Source organism: Bos mutus, chromosome 22 (assembly GCF_027580195.1).
Source record: "Bos mutus isolate GX-2022 chromosome 22, NWIPB_WYAK_1.1, whole genome shotgun sequence".
Classification (NCBI taxonomy): Eukaryota; Metazoa; Chordata; class Mammalia; order Artiodactyla; family Bovidae; genus Bos; species Bos mutus.
In genome coordinates, this window is record NC_091638.1 from 5,576,033 (window position 1) to 5,593,478 (window position 17,446).

The window sequence follows — 17,446 nt, forward strand, 5'->3', positions numbered from 1 at the left end:
CACTGCATAAAATGAGAAGGAAAATGGTTACGTGTCTGTAAGTATGGGTGTACAAATGTCTTGTCTATCAAATCAATGAAGCTAAAACCTCTTGCGATGTCAAAGGCTAACACACAGACACACATGCCTGCTCATACTCTGCTAGGGAGAAAGCAAGCTATTTTTTAGAAGGAGAATTAGGAAACGAAGTATAAGAAAACATCATGAAAGATGATCACAACTCTTTGACTTCTAGGAATCTATTTGTAGGGGGAAACAGAGAATATGCACAAAGATTTAGCCTCAAAGCAAGCAGTCATATCTGTATTAGCTCCAAAGCAAAACAATCTCGTTGGTCAGTGGTAAGGAGGTAGTCAGGTTAATTATCAGATATCAAAATGATAGAACACTGTGCAGCTATGGAAAATGCACAGAATGCAGATTGACATGGAGAAATATTCACAATTTTGTGAAAGAGAACAGGCATGCTAAAATCAAAATATGTTTTTATATTAGGTAAATACATGTGTATATTTAAATATGTGTGCATGCTAAATCACTTATAGTTGTGTCCGACTCTCTGAGACCCTATGGACTGTAGCCCACCAGGCTCCTCTGTCCATGGGATTCTCCAGGCAAGAATACTGGAGTGGGTTGCCAAGTCCTTCTCCAGGGGATTTTCCTGACTTAGGGATCAAACTGTGTCTCTTACATCTCAGGCTTTGGCAGGGGGGTTCTTTACCACTAGTGCTACCTGGGAAGACCCACATCTAAATATTTCAGTATGCATAACAAAATATGCATCTTCAGATATTTGTAAAGGGCATCTTTTCCTTCATCCTTCTCCCTATCTGAATCTTCTGATTCTGGTCTATGATAAATGTGAATTACTTCTGAAATAAACATAGAAATAGACATTTAAAAAATCCTTATTATCTACATAGATTTTTTAAGAAAAACAATGTCCCTTTAACCATCTATAGCTGCTAGGTTAAACAGGAAGTCCTTGTGAGTTGGTACTGGATGGCAATGATAAGTTGAAACAGATAGGAATAATTCATAGTCAAAAAGTCATCTGATTATCATGTTTTATATCTTCATATAACTGTCAGATTTTTTACACTAAAATGTTCTTCCAATAAACCTAAAAATCAAAAAGCCAATACCAAGATTTTTCTCCATCTATGCATCTGATTCTCAGAATATGCCTTTTATTTTAGATCAAAGCATCAAAATTGTCTTTGATTCCAAACAATCATGTAGATCCAGCATTTGCATCTAAAGTCAACCTATTTATAATCACAGATTTTTTTTAATCCCTGATTTTCTTTTTATCGCTATCATGCAGAGTGCTAGTGATAGTACAACTTGGACAGAAACAGCTCTGCTTTGTTTCGGAGGCAGTTTCCTTTACGGATGCAGGAAATTAAAAATGCAAACACCACAAGCCAGTCAATCAGGAAAGCAGCACTGTGAATGTTACGGCTCTGAGGGTACAAATCAGGGAATCAGTTTTTCCCTTAGCAGAAGTATGTTCACTAAGTAATTTGTTGTTTTCTTTAACTGGAATTACCCCCTTCCATTAGCTGGAGAAGTAAGTCCAAATTAAAATCGCTATTTGTCAATTACCTGCTGGAGGTGCGCTCAAGCCTTGGGTTGGGTGGTGGTGGTTTAGTTGCTAGGTCGTGTCCAACTTTTGCCACCCGATGGACTGTAGCCTGCCAGACTCCTCTGTCCATGGGATTCTCCAGGCAAGAACACTGGAGTGGGTTGCCATTTCCTTCTCCAGGGAATCTTCCCAACCCAGAGATGGAACCCTGGTCTCCTGCACTGCAGGCAGACTGTTTACCGACTGAGCTACAAGGGAAGTCCCTTGGGTTAGGACCAAGCTCATCAGCTGTCGTTATAATCGCCATTATCTCACAGCGCTCAGAAGGCATAATTTGGGGTAGGGGAGATGTTGGAAACTCCTAGTTACTGTTGACATGAAGGCAGACATTGTTGAGGATTTTAAATTTACTGAATTATTCTCTTTTTTTTTTTCAGTGAATTTTAATTTTTCCTCGTTCTGGGAGGACTTGCTCAGCATACGGGGTACAGTAGTGAATTATAATGACTTGGTCCCTGTCCACATACAGCTTACATCCTAGGGGAGGGAATGTTAAAGACTTGAGAAATCATAATCACAAATGTGACAAGCACTTCAGAGGAAGGGAATGGGGTCTGAGAAGGCGTAATGGAGAGGTTACACAGGTGAGTCAGGGAGTCTTCTCCAAGGAAGTAACACTCCAGCTGCTCTCTTCCTAATGTGCTTCTCTCCAGTCTGTTATCATCATCCTTTCCTAGTCCTCCTATTGTCTCCCTGGCCACTCCAGCTCAAATTTCTCTCACTGTGGGTTCCTCTTCTTCTATTCCAAACTCAGATTCTGAAGTTTTTCAGGTCTGAGATCTCCATCTTCTTCTCACTCCAAAGCTCCCCCTAAGGCAAGCCCTTCCACTCTGATCTCAAGCATCACCTACATTCAACAATCCCTAATTTAGTTTTCCAGTCCAGAACTCTTTTCCAAGCTTTGAATCCATGTGTCAGCTGCCTACATGACACCTTCATTTGCATCCCTCACCGGAATCTCAAATGTAACATAGCCTATGCTGAAGCTAAGATATTTCCTTCTAGCATCTTCTCTTTAGCCGGGTCTAGTTGGTAGCTGAAATACATCTTGAATTTTATCACATTTCCCCATCTACCCTACCATCAGCTCTTGTTTGGGTACTGCAAGCCTTTTCTCTTCTTGTATCAATTCTGTTCCCTTCCAATTCCTGTCTTAAATGGAAATCTTTCCTGATTACTCCTTGTTTTTAAAATTCTTTCACTGTTCTAAACATTGAATCTAAAATTGTTCAAATGGCTTCTAAGACCTTGCATGATCCATCCACTGCCTAATCTTTTGGTCTTATCTCATGCCAATCTTAGAATTATTCATTGTTCAATGAACCTCTTTCAGTTTTTAAAATTAAGAAGAAAAAAAAAGGACCCTCATTTCTTAAAGACTTTGCATACACTGTTCCTTCCCTCTGGAACTTCTCAGATCTGCTTTATAGCATGAGTAACATACTGTTTTCTGTCTCAGATACCAGGACATTCAGCTTCAAGTAATAGATTACCTGGTGGAAGAAGTTTTATTATTAATAATCGCAATAAGGATACTTACTTGTACCTCATATCACAAAAAGTCTGGAAGTGGGCATTTCCAAAGTGAATACAATGTCACCCAAGACCAAAGCTTTCCCCTTTTCTGCTCTGCTCTTCTGTACTTATCACTTTTTAATTTAGGGTCATCACCTCATGGCTACAAAGTGGCTGTGGGAGCTCCCTACATCATGGTCTGATACAACACAGTTTCTGCATTCATGGTAGAAAAGGGGAGAGAAGGCTCTCCTCTTGTGTATACCAACTCTCTCAGAAACCAAAACATTTGTTTCCCATTTTCTCCTCATCATATCTGTGTCATAGGGTGACTCTTAGCTGTCAGGGGGGCTGGTTAGATGAGCATCAGGAGACAGAAGGGAGATCATGATGGCTGGTGAATACATAATTAACTATGTCCGATGCAGCCTTCAGAGCACTTACCAAATTAGTAATCAAACAATTCAACAGGCAGGCACACTTTGCTCACCGTCTCCTCTGTGAGATCATATGCCCTTTGACTATGGGGAACACATCTGTTTCTAAGCCCAGCAGCAGTGTTGTGCCTGATCTGTGTAGGAGGCAGCTGGTGGTGGGAGAACAGATGAAAGTACGAGAGAACAACAGAGGCAGAAACCAGGAACAAAATGGGGAGAAAACTCCCAGCACAGAACTCAAGCGGATGGTCGTCTCTCATACCTCCCAGCTCAACTCTGCACTCCAGTTAATTTGCAAACAGTCTTTCATCAAAAAAGGGCAACTTTTGAAAGTGCTGCATTCTCTGCACCGTGAACACAATTTTCCTAACCTCTTAATCCCTGCCATGTGAGCAGACATGGGGACTATAGTTTACATTGAGATCTAGGAATGAATTCTTCGGCAAAAATATTTTAACCACTGTTATAGAGTTAGATGATCCAGAAAATTTTAAACTGCCTCAAGGACATGAATGTAAATCAGTTCTTGGCTAAATCACTCCAAATATCATTCAACAAGAAAAATTTATGAAAGCTAGAAAGTTATTTAAAAGAAGAGTCATAAAATTGGGGGTTTACATTTTCCACTCCTGAGAGCATCACACTAACGATAAAGAAGTCATCCAGATGACTGGATGAGGAGAAAGCAGATGCAAAGTGCCTGGAACTTGAAGGATGCTCGGCATAGTATTTTTGTTCTTATATCTGGACCACAGGAACCTGATTTACTCCTAACTTTTTCATGTCCTATATATGTAATTGTAGGCAAGTTGAATATATTCTTTGGCTCATAAATAGTATAGCAATCTTACACCACCTTCCAGTTATAACATGCAGTCACTCTACTATTTAAAAACTTAAGTTAATAAAAATTAAATGGCATTGAACACAGTCCAGAGTAGCCAACCTAATAAAACATGAAGGAATAGATTCATATTCCCAAGATGCAGAATCTGTTCATAGTTTCTGATGAGCATTCTCTCTGGTCATCTCAAAACACAAAGGGCACTCATTGATATACAAATACCACAAAATATTTTCTTAAAGAAAGTTGTGACACAGACAAGATGAGATTTCAGATTTTAAATATGGTTGTTGTTTGAAATAAAATTCCTTAAAAAGAGAAAATGACTTTAGCGTTGGCAAAGGGAGTCCCCTAAGAAAAAGATGTAAACAGATGGCTGAGAAAGATCACCCACATGCTGCACGCAGATCTTGAGGCGGCATTTCTAAGAATGAGGCAGCACTTCCCAGCCTGGGCCACAGCCCACAAGGATCCTTATTTAACCCACAGAAAGCAGAGGGTTTTCACCTCTAACCAAGAGGAACCTCAGCCTGCTTGCCTCACAGCGATCCAGACCAGTCTCCAGCACTCCCCAGCGTTCCAACAGAGGCTAAGTACCAATCGCTTGAGACAGGCAATCCTCTAGTAAATCAGGGTTTGAGATCAGCCCTGAACCAATGTCTTCCCATAAAAATGGGCTGTTAAGCCCCAGCTAAGCATATTAGGCATTCAATTTAATGTGTGACACACATCTGCTTCCCTTTCTCAGGGAAGAGAAGTTTCAAGATAACTTAAATCCTGGACTTAATCAAGGGGAAAAAAAAAATTTGGCAATGTTTAAAACTGAGCTTTAAAATACAACCCCAAAGAGAGTAAGGGAGACCATTTAGCTATAACTAATGAGATTATATAACACCTAAATCAAATACAGGTTACCTGAGCTGAAGTACTCCATCTTTTATCTGGGCCCGTTCATCTTTCCATTTGATGCCATCGACGCTTACCAAAGACTGTCATCTACCTCTGGCCCCAGGCACAAAACACAAGCAAAAATGCAAATCTGGTAATCCACCCCCCTCCAAGCCCAAAGGCCACAAGAGGAAAACTCACAGATTTGTCTTTGACGAGGAAAGCGCAGCACTGAATCCCAGCCATCAACATTTTGTGTGGGTTCCACGCCACAGAATCAGCTCTGTTACGTTAAACAGAGGAAAAAGCAGGGTAAGGAGGGGAGACTCAGCTTCTTCTGGTGGGAAGAATGCTATGACCCACTGCAGGCGCATTCAGTATTCACGGCCAAGTCAGCGCTCCAGAGGACTCCTGGTGTGAGTGGTTTGGGGAGTTTGTTGTTTGGAGATTTTTTTTTTTTTAAAGCAAAACAATTACTTAGTTTTGGGCCTATTATCAAAATGTCACCTAAGGGGGCAAAGTCCAGAGAGATCCCCTTGCCTGAAGAAAAGGCACCGGGCCTGGGAAACCACACTTACCTGTGGATACCCTGCAGGAGCCTGCGGTGCTTCCTGGACATCAAGGCTGAGCCACCCCAAGAAGCCTGTTGAGACAGTGATACAATCCAAACTGCATTATTTCAGTGGTATTTGTTCACCAGCCAGTTGTCATTTGATACTGTAAGTCAGTTTCAACCAATATGGAGTCTAGGAATTTTTAAAAAATTATTTATTTTTAATTGAAGGATAATTGGTTTCTACCATACATCAACATGGATCAGCCATAGGTACTCAGATGTTCCCTTCCTCTTGAACCTCCCGCCCACCTCCCACCCCATCCCACCCCATCCCACCCCTCTAGGGTGTCACAGAGCCCTGGTTTGAGTTCCCAATGGACTCTGGGAAATTTTGATCACCAGCTGTGCTCAGGTGATCTGAACCTCATTGCAACAGAAGGGTCTCCACTGATGCTTAGGAATTAAATCCCACATTATAAAAAGACTGGTAAGTAACTCGTTGAGTTGCCTGTGGACAAAAGACACAGTCCACATGCTCTAAAATCTTAGAATCTAAAGTACACAATAGTCCTTCAATGTTGACAACTCCAACAAAAGTTAAGAAAGAGCCCAATATCATATGGAAAGAAACGGCAAGACTGTGCACCATGGATGTGGAGGAGGAAGGAAATGAGAGGTCTCCAGGTTCTCAGAGCATTGCAAAAGCTGAGCTCACTGGTGGACAGCAAAGAGTGGCTGCAAGAGCAGCCTTCCCATTCAAGGCTGGCCAGGGGCAGGAGAGAGAGTCACCCAGGCTGCACCCTTCAAGGAGGGGCTCACTTGCAGAGTTGGGCTCTTACATGACCCTGGGAGTGAATGTCTCATTAAGTTTTCAAGTACCAAGCTGACGTTCTTATTTCTCACACTGATTCTTCCTCCCTCCCCTCCAGGCTTACTGACTCTGGGATTTCCTTTCCTCTCCTTATTGTCAGCTCTCCTCTTCTTTGCTTGAAACAATTATCTGCCCAATGAACCCTAAGGAACCTCGACTGCCTCACATTCCAGCCCTGCTTGCCTGGACTAAACTCTCCAATGACCCCAGAAGTTCCCAAAGGTTTGTGGGCCAAAACTGGTACACAGGCACATCCTCAAGATTCCCAGATAAGGGACGGATGATCAGGATTGTCAGTCAAGCCCCCTTGTCCCTGCCCTTGTCTCCCACCGTCATTCATGACGGACCATGTGTGACCCAGGCTGAGCTGTGGAGGCAACTGCCCTCAGGCTCTGGGAAAACTTGATCTGAACCTACTAATTGAGGCCCCCCAGGCCTGGATTTTAAGAACTTGACCCTCTCAAACATGAAAATCACTTCCATTTTAGGTTCTTTTTACTTCTCGTATACACCCTAAACTCTAAGTTGCCTGCTTTTCTCAATTCTCTTATTCTTTAACTTCTTGAGAACCTACCAGTGGCAACTAGGGGAAGGGTTAATCAGGAAGACTCAGCCACACCCAGTACCCTCACCCTTTCTGCCCAACTCACACAGCTGCCCTCCCTGCTGCCTCCTCCACTGCCCTCTGCCTCTTCTTCCTCCTCAAGAAGCAATGTTCTGCCCATCTTAGTGAGCTGGGCTACAGTTTTAAAATCTCAGGAGCTCTTTCAAGGCATCAGTTCACTGGTTTACAGGGTGCTTAGGCATGGTTGGGGGCTTCCCTGCTGGCTCAGACAGTAAAGAATCCACTTGCAATGTGGGAGACCTGAGTTCGATCCCTGGGTTGGGAAGATCTCCTGGAGGAGGGCACGGCAACTCACTCCAGTATTCTTGCCTGGAGAATCCCCATGGACAGAGGAATTTGATGGGCTACAGTCCATGGTGTCTCAAAGAGTTGGACATGGCTGAGCAACTCAGCACAGCACAGTATTGGCAGGGTTAGAAACAGCTAAGCCACAAATACATTCCTCAAAAGAACTAAGGAGAAACACAACACCCCGATGCCAGCATCCTCCTTATACTGGCTTCCCTCTGTAACTTCCTCATTCCAAAGCTCACCACAGCATCAAACCAATGGATGTCACTACGGACCTCTGAGTTAGGAGCCACGGGGACCGTTTGCCTCTGTTTTTCTCTTTAAGTAACTAGTTAATAATCTTAAATTGTAGGGCTAATCTTGAGAGGGAAGTGGAGGCAGGGTGGAATGGAAAGACGGCAGCTCCTAAGAGCCCCGGATTTTCAGTGTAGTGTTAGCCATCTTCTCCAGGACGAGGACTTGGGATGGAACGCGGGTGAGACGCCACAGGAAGTGTGGCTGGGAGCGTGAGGATTTGCAGTGGCCGCAGCCTCTGCTTCAGAGAAGAGCTGGACTAGCCCTGAAATCCTGGTCTCAGGCAGAGGCTGCAATAACCCTGGCTCTCACAGCCAGAACTTTCAACATGACTAAGGTTTTTCTTATTCAGTTGTTTAAAAATGCATTGTGATTAACTAAATTTCGGACACTATCAGATGTAAGGGAACCATTTTTTTGTGGGCTGCTGAGAAAGAAAAAATATGACATCAATATACCAATTAGGTATATTAAAGATGTAAAAAAAATATTTTCAAAATAATAAGATACAGTATACATGCTGGCCAACTTGGTTTTAAGGAAAATGCAGAACAAGCAATCTTGATTTCATTTTTAAAAAGAAACCCAAGTAAATACCAGTTTTAAATATTTTAAAGGATCTTTAAAATACCCTCTAGAAAACTTCAAACAGGCCAAAGTTATCACTGTAATGTTATTAATTTTTTTATCTTTCAAATTAATAAACTTGGTATAGAAAGTTTCTTCAAGAAAAGTTACATGTTCCTGCATAGAATTTGTTCAATGGGACTTCCCTGGTGGTCTAATGGTTAAGACTTCAGAGGACTTGGGTTCAGTCTCTGGTCTGGGAAGATCCCACAGGTGTGGAGCAGCTAAGCCCGTGCGCCCCAGCTATTGAGCCCTTGTGCCTATAGCCTGTGCTCTGCAACAGGAGAAGCCGCTGCAATGAGAAGCCTGCAGACAACAATGAAGAGGAGCCCCAGTTGCCACAACTAGAGAAAGCCCATGGATAGCAACAGAGACCCAGCACAGCCAAAAAATAAATAAAATTTTTTAAATGTTCATTAACAGAATGATGTCTGTAATATTAGAGGGTGAGTATTGTCTCAGTGTTAGAGCCAATTTCTTTAATAAGTCACACAAACAGTTGTCAAATTTAATCTAATACTACAAACATGCAAACAGAACAATTTTCATGGTTCAAATATTTCCTTATAAAAGGGTTTTCTTAAAAAATTCAACCTCTGGTTTTTAAAAAATCTAGAGAGGTTTTCATTCACATCTTATCAATCACAATTCTCTCTAAGCCCCATAAATCTCTTAACATCATTCCCAATTTGGAAAGTGCTGTAGTTACTCTGTTTTACATAAACTATATAATCCATATTTGATGTTTCTTTTATGAGAGTAGAATGTTTAAGTATAACTGCTCATATATTTGATTTTGCCCCTATTTCCACAGTCACAAAAGTACTCACTTCATATTATCTTTCAGGACATAATGTATTATTATACTTCTAAGTCTGTAAAAATCAGTAACATGTAAGTTGAAATGTGAACAGATACAAACCCTACAATCTCATTGAAAGAAGTCACAAATAATTTACCTGACATATTGCCATTTGCATACTAATCAAGCCTGTAACTCTAGAGAGCTTCAGATGACTTCTGCTGCTTTTACCAAATAGTAGTATACATTCAATGAAAGCTTTGAGTTGCTAAAAAGTTCTTTTGATATTATATCATAGAAACCTTACTTTCAATCATCCAAACTACAAAATTAGGTGTAGGTGTATGCCCCAAATGAATGTTCAGTGAGTCAAAAATATTGTCCTTTCATTGTCTGATAAGGAAGGTATGAACTCACTGGAGGAGAGTTTCCTGAAGTCTCATCTTCAGGTTCAATGGTTCTTTCTACCAGGTTGAATCAAACTAATTAACTACTGGTGTCATCCACAAACAAAGTCAGAAAGCTCAACAAGCATTCTTAACCAGCTAAACTCAATTTTTTAACCCTGAATAAGTAGAATTTTAAGTTACTTTTAATTAAGGAAAACTATATTATGAGCAACCCCAGGACCTACAGAACTAATCACACAAAAAGGACAACCCTTTAAGTTAGAAAATTATAAAGAATATATATTATCCCAGTCACTCTCCAATAGCTATCTATGATAGACCCAGATAAAAGCTGTTTTAATTATGGCATGCAGTACACCTATGCAGCTTTTGGCATTTTCCAACTGACTGGAATCACAGAACATTAGAGCTGCTGCTGCTAAGTCGCTTTCAGTCGTGTCCGACTCTGTGCGACCCCAGAGACGGCAGCCCACCAGGCTCCCCCGTCCCTGGGATTCTCCAGGCAAGAACACTGGAGTGGGTTGCCATTTCCTTCTCCAATGCATGAAAGTGAAAAGTGAAAGTGAAGTCGCTCAGTTGTTCCCGACTCTTAGCGACCCCATGGACTGCAGCCTACCAGGCTCCTCCGTCCATGGGATTTTCCAGGCAAGAGTACTGGAGTGGGGGGCCATTGCCTTCCTTTACGGACCACAACAGGCATTTATTTCCCTCTTTACAAATGAAACCAAAACCCAACGAGCTGGGGTCACAATGAAGAGGAGGCAGGTTTGAATCCTAAATCAGCCTCTCGACTCCACAGTGTGGAAGGGGTCCCCCATACTGTGCTGTCTTAATGACAGTAGATCCAAGGAAATTATCCAGGAGAGAAGAGGAAATAAGAGGAAACCTGGAAAACTAAGACAAAATACCCATCGAGTCTTGGGTAGCTTCTTCCTTATTACCTAACAGGATATGACATGTTTATCTCCCTAATCGGAAATATTCTTGCTTGCGCTCAGTGGCTCAGTCGTATCTGACTCTTTGCATCCCTATAGACTGCAGCCCACCAGGCTCCTCTCTCCGTGGACTTTTTCAGGCAAGAATACTGGGGTGGGCTGCCATTTGCCTTCTCCGGGGGATCTTACCGACCCAGGGATCAGGAGGACACACATCTCTTGTGTCTCCTGCATTGGCAGGTGGATTCTTTACCACTGAGCCACCTAGGAAGTCCCAATTGGAAATATATGTACATTTAGATACAAATAGTTGGAGAGCTCATATCTAGCTCCTGAGAGTATGAAAAACTTCCCACCAAAGCTGCAGAAAGGCTACACAGTTTAACAGACGGGCACACAGGGGTGAACTTACGTCTACATGGAGCCAGAGGCCGTGCCTCTCGCAGATGTCCGCTATCTCATCCAGAGGATCGAAGGCCCCCAGCACGGTGGTACCAGACGTGGCACACACAAGGAACGGAGCTGCGCCCTGTGAGAAGCACCCACACGTCAGAGTTCAAGGATCGTCATCATCACCACAGAATCCGTGGCACAGTTATACATCTGGACATTTATGTGGTTTCTTTGGAGACAAACATTCATTCAGTGAGTGTGTTTACATTTTTCCATCACATGGCCTCTGCCTGATATGGTAAGTCACTTCAGTTGTGTCTGACTCTTTGCAACCCTGTGGACCATAGCCGGCCAGGCTCCTCTGTCCATGGGATTCTCCAGGCAAGAATACTGGAGTGGGCTGGCATACAAACAGCTTAAGAAAACAGAAAATGCCATGATAATAGACTCCTTTGTCCCAACTCCACATGCCTTCTTATTCTCTCTACTCTCATTTTCTTTCTTAAGTCTTCTCTAGCTTTCCCAGATAGAAAGTAAATAAGCTAGCAACTAAGATTTGGTGCTGCCAAGTAAATAAATAAATTAAAAAAAGAAAGAAAGTGAATAAGTTGAACTCCCATTGCAAAATGGCTTGCTCTGTGGTTCCTAATTCCCTCCCAGGGAGACCCCCTTAGCAGCTCCAAAACAAGAAGGAACAGGCCTGGGAGACAGACCACAGCCCCAGGGGCAGGCCTCCCAGGCCTGTCTGCTGGTCACCTGGGAGCTACAAGGCAAGGGATGTGCTGGGGACAAATCTGGTGACAGAGGGGATACAGTAACCTCACTGGGATGCACTCCCCAAATGAGAGCCGTGATAGAGAAAATTATTAGAATGTGCTGGAGAAGAGGACCTGTGTCTTTCTGCCACGATAATTCCTCATCTAGCCCACAGCTGCATCTTGCAGAGGGAGCAGGTACCGTGAGAAACGGGAGGAAAGGAAGAATGTGGGAACAGGAATGCTAACTCCCACCAAGCGAGCCCAGCAGGCGTCCTGGCCCCATAAGAGGTTTTATGGCAGCCATGAAGAAGAGAGCACAGGAGGCTATTTCCAGACAGAGCCATCCCAACGTGCTGGCAGGGGTGTGCTTCTCTGTGGGGAAGTGCCTTGAGGGGAAAATCTGCAGACAAAGATGGGGGTGGGGAGCGAAAGTAGAATCCTGATCCAGAGCACCAGGAGTCAGGGACAACGATGCTTACTTGTCAAAGTCATTTTAGGATGAGTCCTTTTCCCCTCAATTTTGTCTTGAAAGACACTTGTTCTTATAATATATTTTATGTCCCATTTAACAACAGGGGTGTTCTGCTTGAACCAGATTCATTCCAATTTAGCTGACCTTTGACAGAAAGATGTGACTTCCTGGCTTCTAGATGGAGGTCATCTAGAATAAGGATGCTTAACCCCCATCTCCAGGCTGAAATGCAGAGGAATCACGGTGATGGTACACAGCGGATCCACCTGCCGGGTGGGGAGGTGGCCGTGACCCGTGGAACCCAGCCCACTGAGCCTCTTGGGAGCAGGGCCTGTGGCTGACAGAGCCCCTGGGAACCACGGGCTTCAGGGCTTCTGTCCTGTAATCAACTACCAACGGATTATGCCTTTATCATGCCCGTGACCTAAATGAAATGCGACCAAATTTACATCAGTCATTGAAAGCAACAGAAAAAGTAATTTACTAAAACCATTGAAGGTGTCTTTAATGCTGGGGCTTTCCTTATAAACTCTATGACATCCTGACAATTGTGAAAAATATCTGTGATAGCTATTATAGCCCATTAATGAGTTTTCCTCACCCTTTTAACAATCTAGCTACAAATACAAGACCCAGAAATTAAACTTTTGTAATCTGGATTTAACCTTCTATGTTTTTCCCCTTTCTCATATCTCATGCTATTAATGAGAAAACTCAGTGGAAATAATATTGATTGTGTGTTGCCAATCAGCTGAATTCTCTAACAAAGTTTGTCATTTCAAATGCTCATACACAAAAATACCTCCACTTATTCAGCGATCATCTTAGTCTTCTTTTTTTAAAATAAGCACTTTAGAACCTCTGCTGCTTCTGTGGCTTTCACCATCTTTATAATGGCATCAGGGTAAAGGTCACAGCTCAATCAATTAAAAAAATTGATTGTGGTTGGTCAGGGAATTGAATCCCAGAAGAAAAACAGAGTTGATGTACTATCTAATACCTCTGTAACAGCACTAATTAAAAGTTTAAAACAACAACAAAAAAAAAACTAGGTCTGAAGAACTGAGAAAAAGAAACTAGTCATGAGATATGAAGATCTCAGAATGGATGCAAGATCGGTCCTCAGTGAATCCAAGCTCAAGTTCAACTGATGAAAGGAGACCGAGACAGACCAACTCTAACCCTGTTGCCCTTCTTTCAAATGTGCCTAAAGCAATTCTTACTTTTTAAACACTTCCCGTTTCAAGTTTTCAGCTTCAGATATGCCCCTTTCATGGACTTTAGTTGTCAAAACAAACAGAAATTTGAACGATGAAAATAATGATGACTGCTGTGGAATAAAATCCATCCAGTATGTTAGAAGATGAGTTCTTCATGATACTTTAAAAAGAAAAAACTGTTTGGCTATCTTTCAGGATGTTTGGTAATTCACTCACTATTGTGAAAATTGGTAAATAAGCGGGAAAATAAAATATTGATCCTGTCTTGGCTTGTTCAAACTGTTCCTTAGGGTAACTAAATAGGGATGAAGGAGCAAAACTGTTTATAATAGTAGGCCTGCCACTAAATGAAGAAGGGATGAGACAATTAGCTAGGACATCACTAGTGAAATAGTGGGTCCAGACAATGAGGACAAATGGCAGCGAGGTCCACGAGGTGAGAGGCTGATGCAGTTCTGTGATAGATGGACTAATAATGTTATCCCAAAGGGGCCCAAGACGTTTGCTGACTAAAGGGCAAAATGCCACCCATGAAGGCTTCTTGGTAAAAATTCCAACCTGAATCTCCCCAAGTCTCAATATCTAACAGCCAAACAGAAAATATAGAAAACAGATGGGGAGGTATAGGAGCACTTAAAGTCAAATTCTCAATGGAATCGACAAAATCTACCATCTGGAAAACTCTACAGGAGAAAGGACTTGGTTTCTCCAGTGGATCACTTGCAGGGGAGATAAAGGAAAAGAAGGCTGTGGGTGGGAAAGCATTTATGTGATAAATCAACCAAATGCAACACGTGGGCTTTATAGGAATCCTTATTCAGACCACCAGCTAGTTTTTATAAAGGACAATGGGAGAAAATCTAATGAGTGAATACTGGATAATGTTAAGAGCTTATTCTTTCTTATAAGTGTGTTGTGGGTTTTTTTTTTTTTTTACAGATATACTTTATTTGTAGATATCAGTATGATCCAGAATGATCCAGTGGGAGGGAATGGGAGCAGAAGTTAATGATGGTGAAATTTGCATGACCTGTATGTGTAATCTCATTATATTAGGTTTATATATATTTAAAATTTTCCATAATGAAAAGTTTGAAAATTCAAGAAAGAAAAAAAGAGAAAGAAAGAAAGAAAGGGAAGGGTGAAGGAAGGATGGAAGGAAGGAATCATATGAACCATACAAAGAGCGGAGTCAATATTCCCCGCCAACAAGCATTAACAACATAAGTTCCTTTTGATAGGAGCTTCTGTAGAAAAAGATACAATTAGATTTTTTTTAAATAGATAAAACTAAAGGTGACATCTGTAGTCCACAGCAGAAAGAACAGGTTTCAATGTAGAATTTTACTCAAGAGGATAAAGAAATCGGATAACCTCTACCACAAGACAACTATCAAATCCAGTTGTCAATGGAATGTTTTAAAAATATAAATCTAAGGACACACACCAGAAGCCAGTACATCTGCAATAAAAGCAGAATGTTTACATAGAGAATTTCAAACCAAATACAGTGCTCGAGCATGCTCCAGATAAGGTGAATTCTGGAGAAGTTAAAAAATTATAAAGAGTACAAGAACAGAAAAACAGAAATACAATGTTAAAATTTTAAAAATAAAAATAAAAGAACCCATCCCTCAGTATGAAGCCCTCTGAGGACAGAGAAACTTCTATCAAAGCTCAAAATCCGAACACACCTGACGCAGTGGCTGCCTATTGGAAAGAGATGGGAGAAGGGTCTGAAGCTTCGCTGGCTGTGGGGCTTCCAGGGGATGGGAAGGATGCATGGAAATGGCTGTACCTAATCCATCAGTCATTTGGCCCAAGAAGAAAGATGGCTGATGTCAGGCTTAAAAATAAAGCAGATATCGGGGCCAGGCTTTGCTGCAGTACAGCAGGTCACCAGGGCCATGCCTTGCCTCCCCCAGCAATGGGCAGGCCAGCTTTCAAACATTCTAGGAAGCCAAGGAAGAGAGGACAGTCTGCCAGAACAGAAATACTAGGCTCAGACCCAACGGGGGTGATGGTTACGGATGGGCTTCACATGGAAACAATTCAGGAGGATCGTTTGTTCAAGAAGTCAGAAACTACCCTGAATGCAGCCTGGAGGTAACTGGTTTGGCCTGAAGCATCCTCAGCGTCAGGAGTTATACAGCAGCAAGAGAGGCCAGAACAAGGTTGTGAAGCTTATTCTAGGCAAGGACCTGGTACAGAGTGACATCAGTGTTTCAATAGGCTCCAGCCCCCTGGGAATGAGCACATTCGAGAAGCTCCACAGAACACGCAGAGCAAGCACCAGACACAGCACCTCTGTAGATGAGCTCCCTCCGTCCACCCTAAGAGGACCTCTCTCCCCGACACACAGACAGGCGCCTGGCCGCTGCCCCGCATCCTCTCCTTCATGCCCAGACACGTGCACGTTTCCCCTCCCTCCCTCTCCTTGCCCACGCACCTCTTTCTTGGCCTCCTGCACGTGCTTCTCCAGCTCCTCAGGTATCATCTTACCTCTGAGAGAACAGATTTGTGACACAGTCACACTCAGCAGTGAACAGACGTGGGACAGCTTTGTAAATGGTATCGATCCCCCCGCCACCGCCCCGGCCAGGCTTCTGGATCCTGTCCCCGTTACCTTCCATCTGTCTTCACAAAGCACACATTCTCAGTACCAATTCCAAGAAAGGAAGCAGACTTCTTCATGGAGTAATGACACTACATTCAAAGAGGCGAGGGGGAGAGAGAGACACGGATACACGGCATGAAAAAGGTACTGCTTATTAGCTACATGGGTGTGCGTCACACGGCTGAGCCCAATCTCTGGAATCGTATTGCCTTAAAACATAAAAAGCATTCAACTGAGCTCTGCAGTATGGTGGTTAAAAACACTGACTTCCCCTGGGATCCGAGAAACCAAGATTTAATTCCAGGTTTTCCCCTACAGATATGGGCCCTTGAGCAAAGAATGCATGCTCTCCAAGCCTCAATTTGCTAATCTATAAAGTGGCTATATGGGTCCTCCTCCATCTGCTTGTCATGGAGTTAAAATGGTTAATACGTGTAAACAGTTGGCACAGAGCCTGGTGCATGAACAAACTTGGCCACTGAAGGTTGTTGTTTTCCGTAACACTGAGGAAAAGTTTCTCTTGATGCTTCTAATAAAACTCAGTATTAATGGAAACAGAATCTAATCCACTGCTGACTCAAAAACCCTCTAAGGGGCGATCAAGACTCTGTCTCAAAAACTGTAATCACAGACCACAGAGAAGCCGTTTTCAAGAGCGAACAATGAGTTATACATGCTGATCAGATACTTGACTAGTCTCGTTTAATACGGACTATGAGACAGAAATTAGACACGAGGGAATGTGGCTAAAATCATAATAAGGAAAGTAATAAGTTTGGGATTTTCCTGGTGGTCCGGTGGTTAAGACTCTGTGCAGGGGGCACAGGTTCAATTTCTGGCTGGAGAACTAAGATCCCAAATGCCGCATGGTGCAGCCAAAAAGTAAATAAACAAAATAAAATCTTAAGAAGTAACACTCACTTACAGAAATCCTATGCGATGTAGCCCTGGCAGGAATGAGGCTAAGAGCTGGCTTTGGAATTAGGTCTTGTCTATTTCTTATTGGCAAATAGCAGTGTATACTCTGGGTTGTTGGGCCTTTTTTCCTACATAAATCCAATAAAATAATTAGCACTCAAACACTGGAGATGTTTCTCTTTATACATCAATGTGGACAGGTGGTCAGTTAATTCTTTTTCACGCCAGAAAAACTGAAGGGGCTAAAGGACATTATTGTACCAAAAAAACCTTAGTAATTTAATTTGTAGGTATGAATACATTAAAGGAGTAGTCATGCCTTCAC

At 42.4% G+C, this 17,446-nt stretch overlaps 1 protein-coding gene across 3 annotated transcripts in view; it reads right to left on the reverse strand.

Annotated features, from left to right (window-relative positions):
- Positions 1 to 17,446, reverse strand: part of GADL1 (glutamate decarboxylase like 1) — a 194,450-nt gene that overhangs the window by 120,565 nt on the left and 56,439 nt on the right. For all 3 annotated transcript variants that reach the window (XM_070359089.1, XM_070359088.1, XM_070359091.1), the window contains exons 7-11: positions 16,213 to 16,292; positions 16,036 to 16,090; positions 11,156 to 11,272; positions 5,911 to 5,975; positions 5,534 to 5,615 (exon numbers count right to left, since the gene is read on the reverse strand). In XM_070359089.1, the coding sequence (XP_070215190.1) occupies positions 5,534 to 5,615; positions 5,911 to 5,975; positions 11,156 to 11,272; positions 16,036 to 16,090; positions 16,213 to 16,292 (399 nt within the window). The remainder of the gene's footprint in view (positions 1 to 5,533; positions 5,616 to 5,910; positions 5,976 to 11,155; positions 11,273 to 16,035; positions 16,091 to 16,212; positions 16,293 to 17,446) is intronic.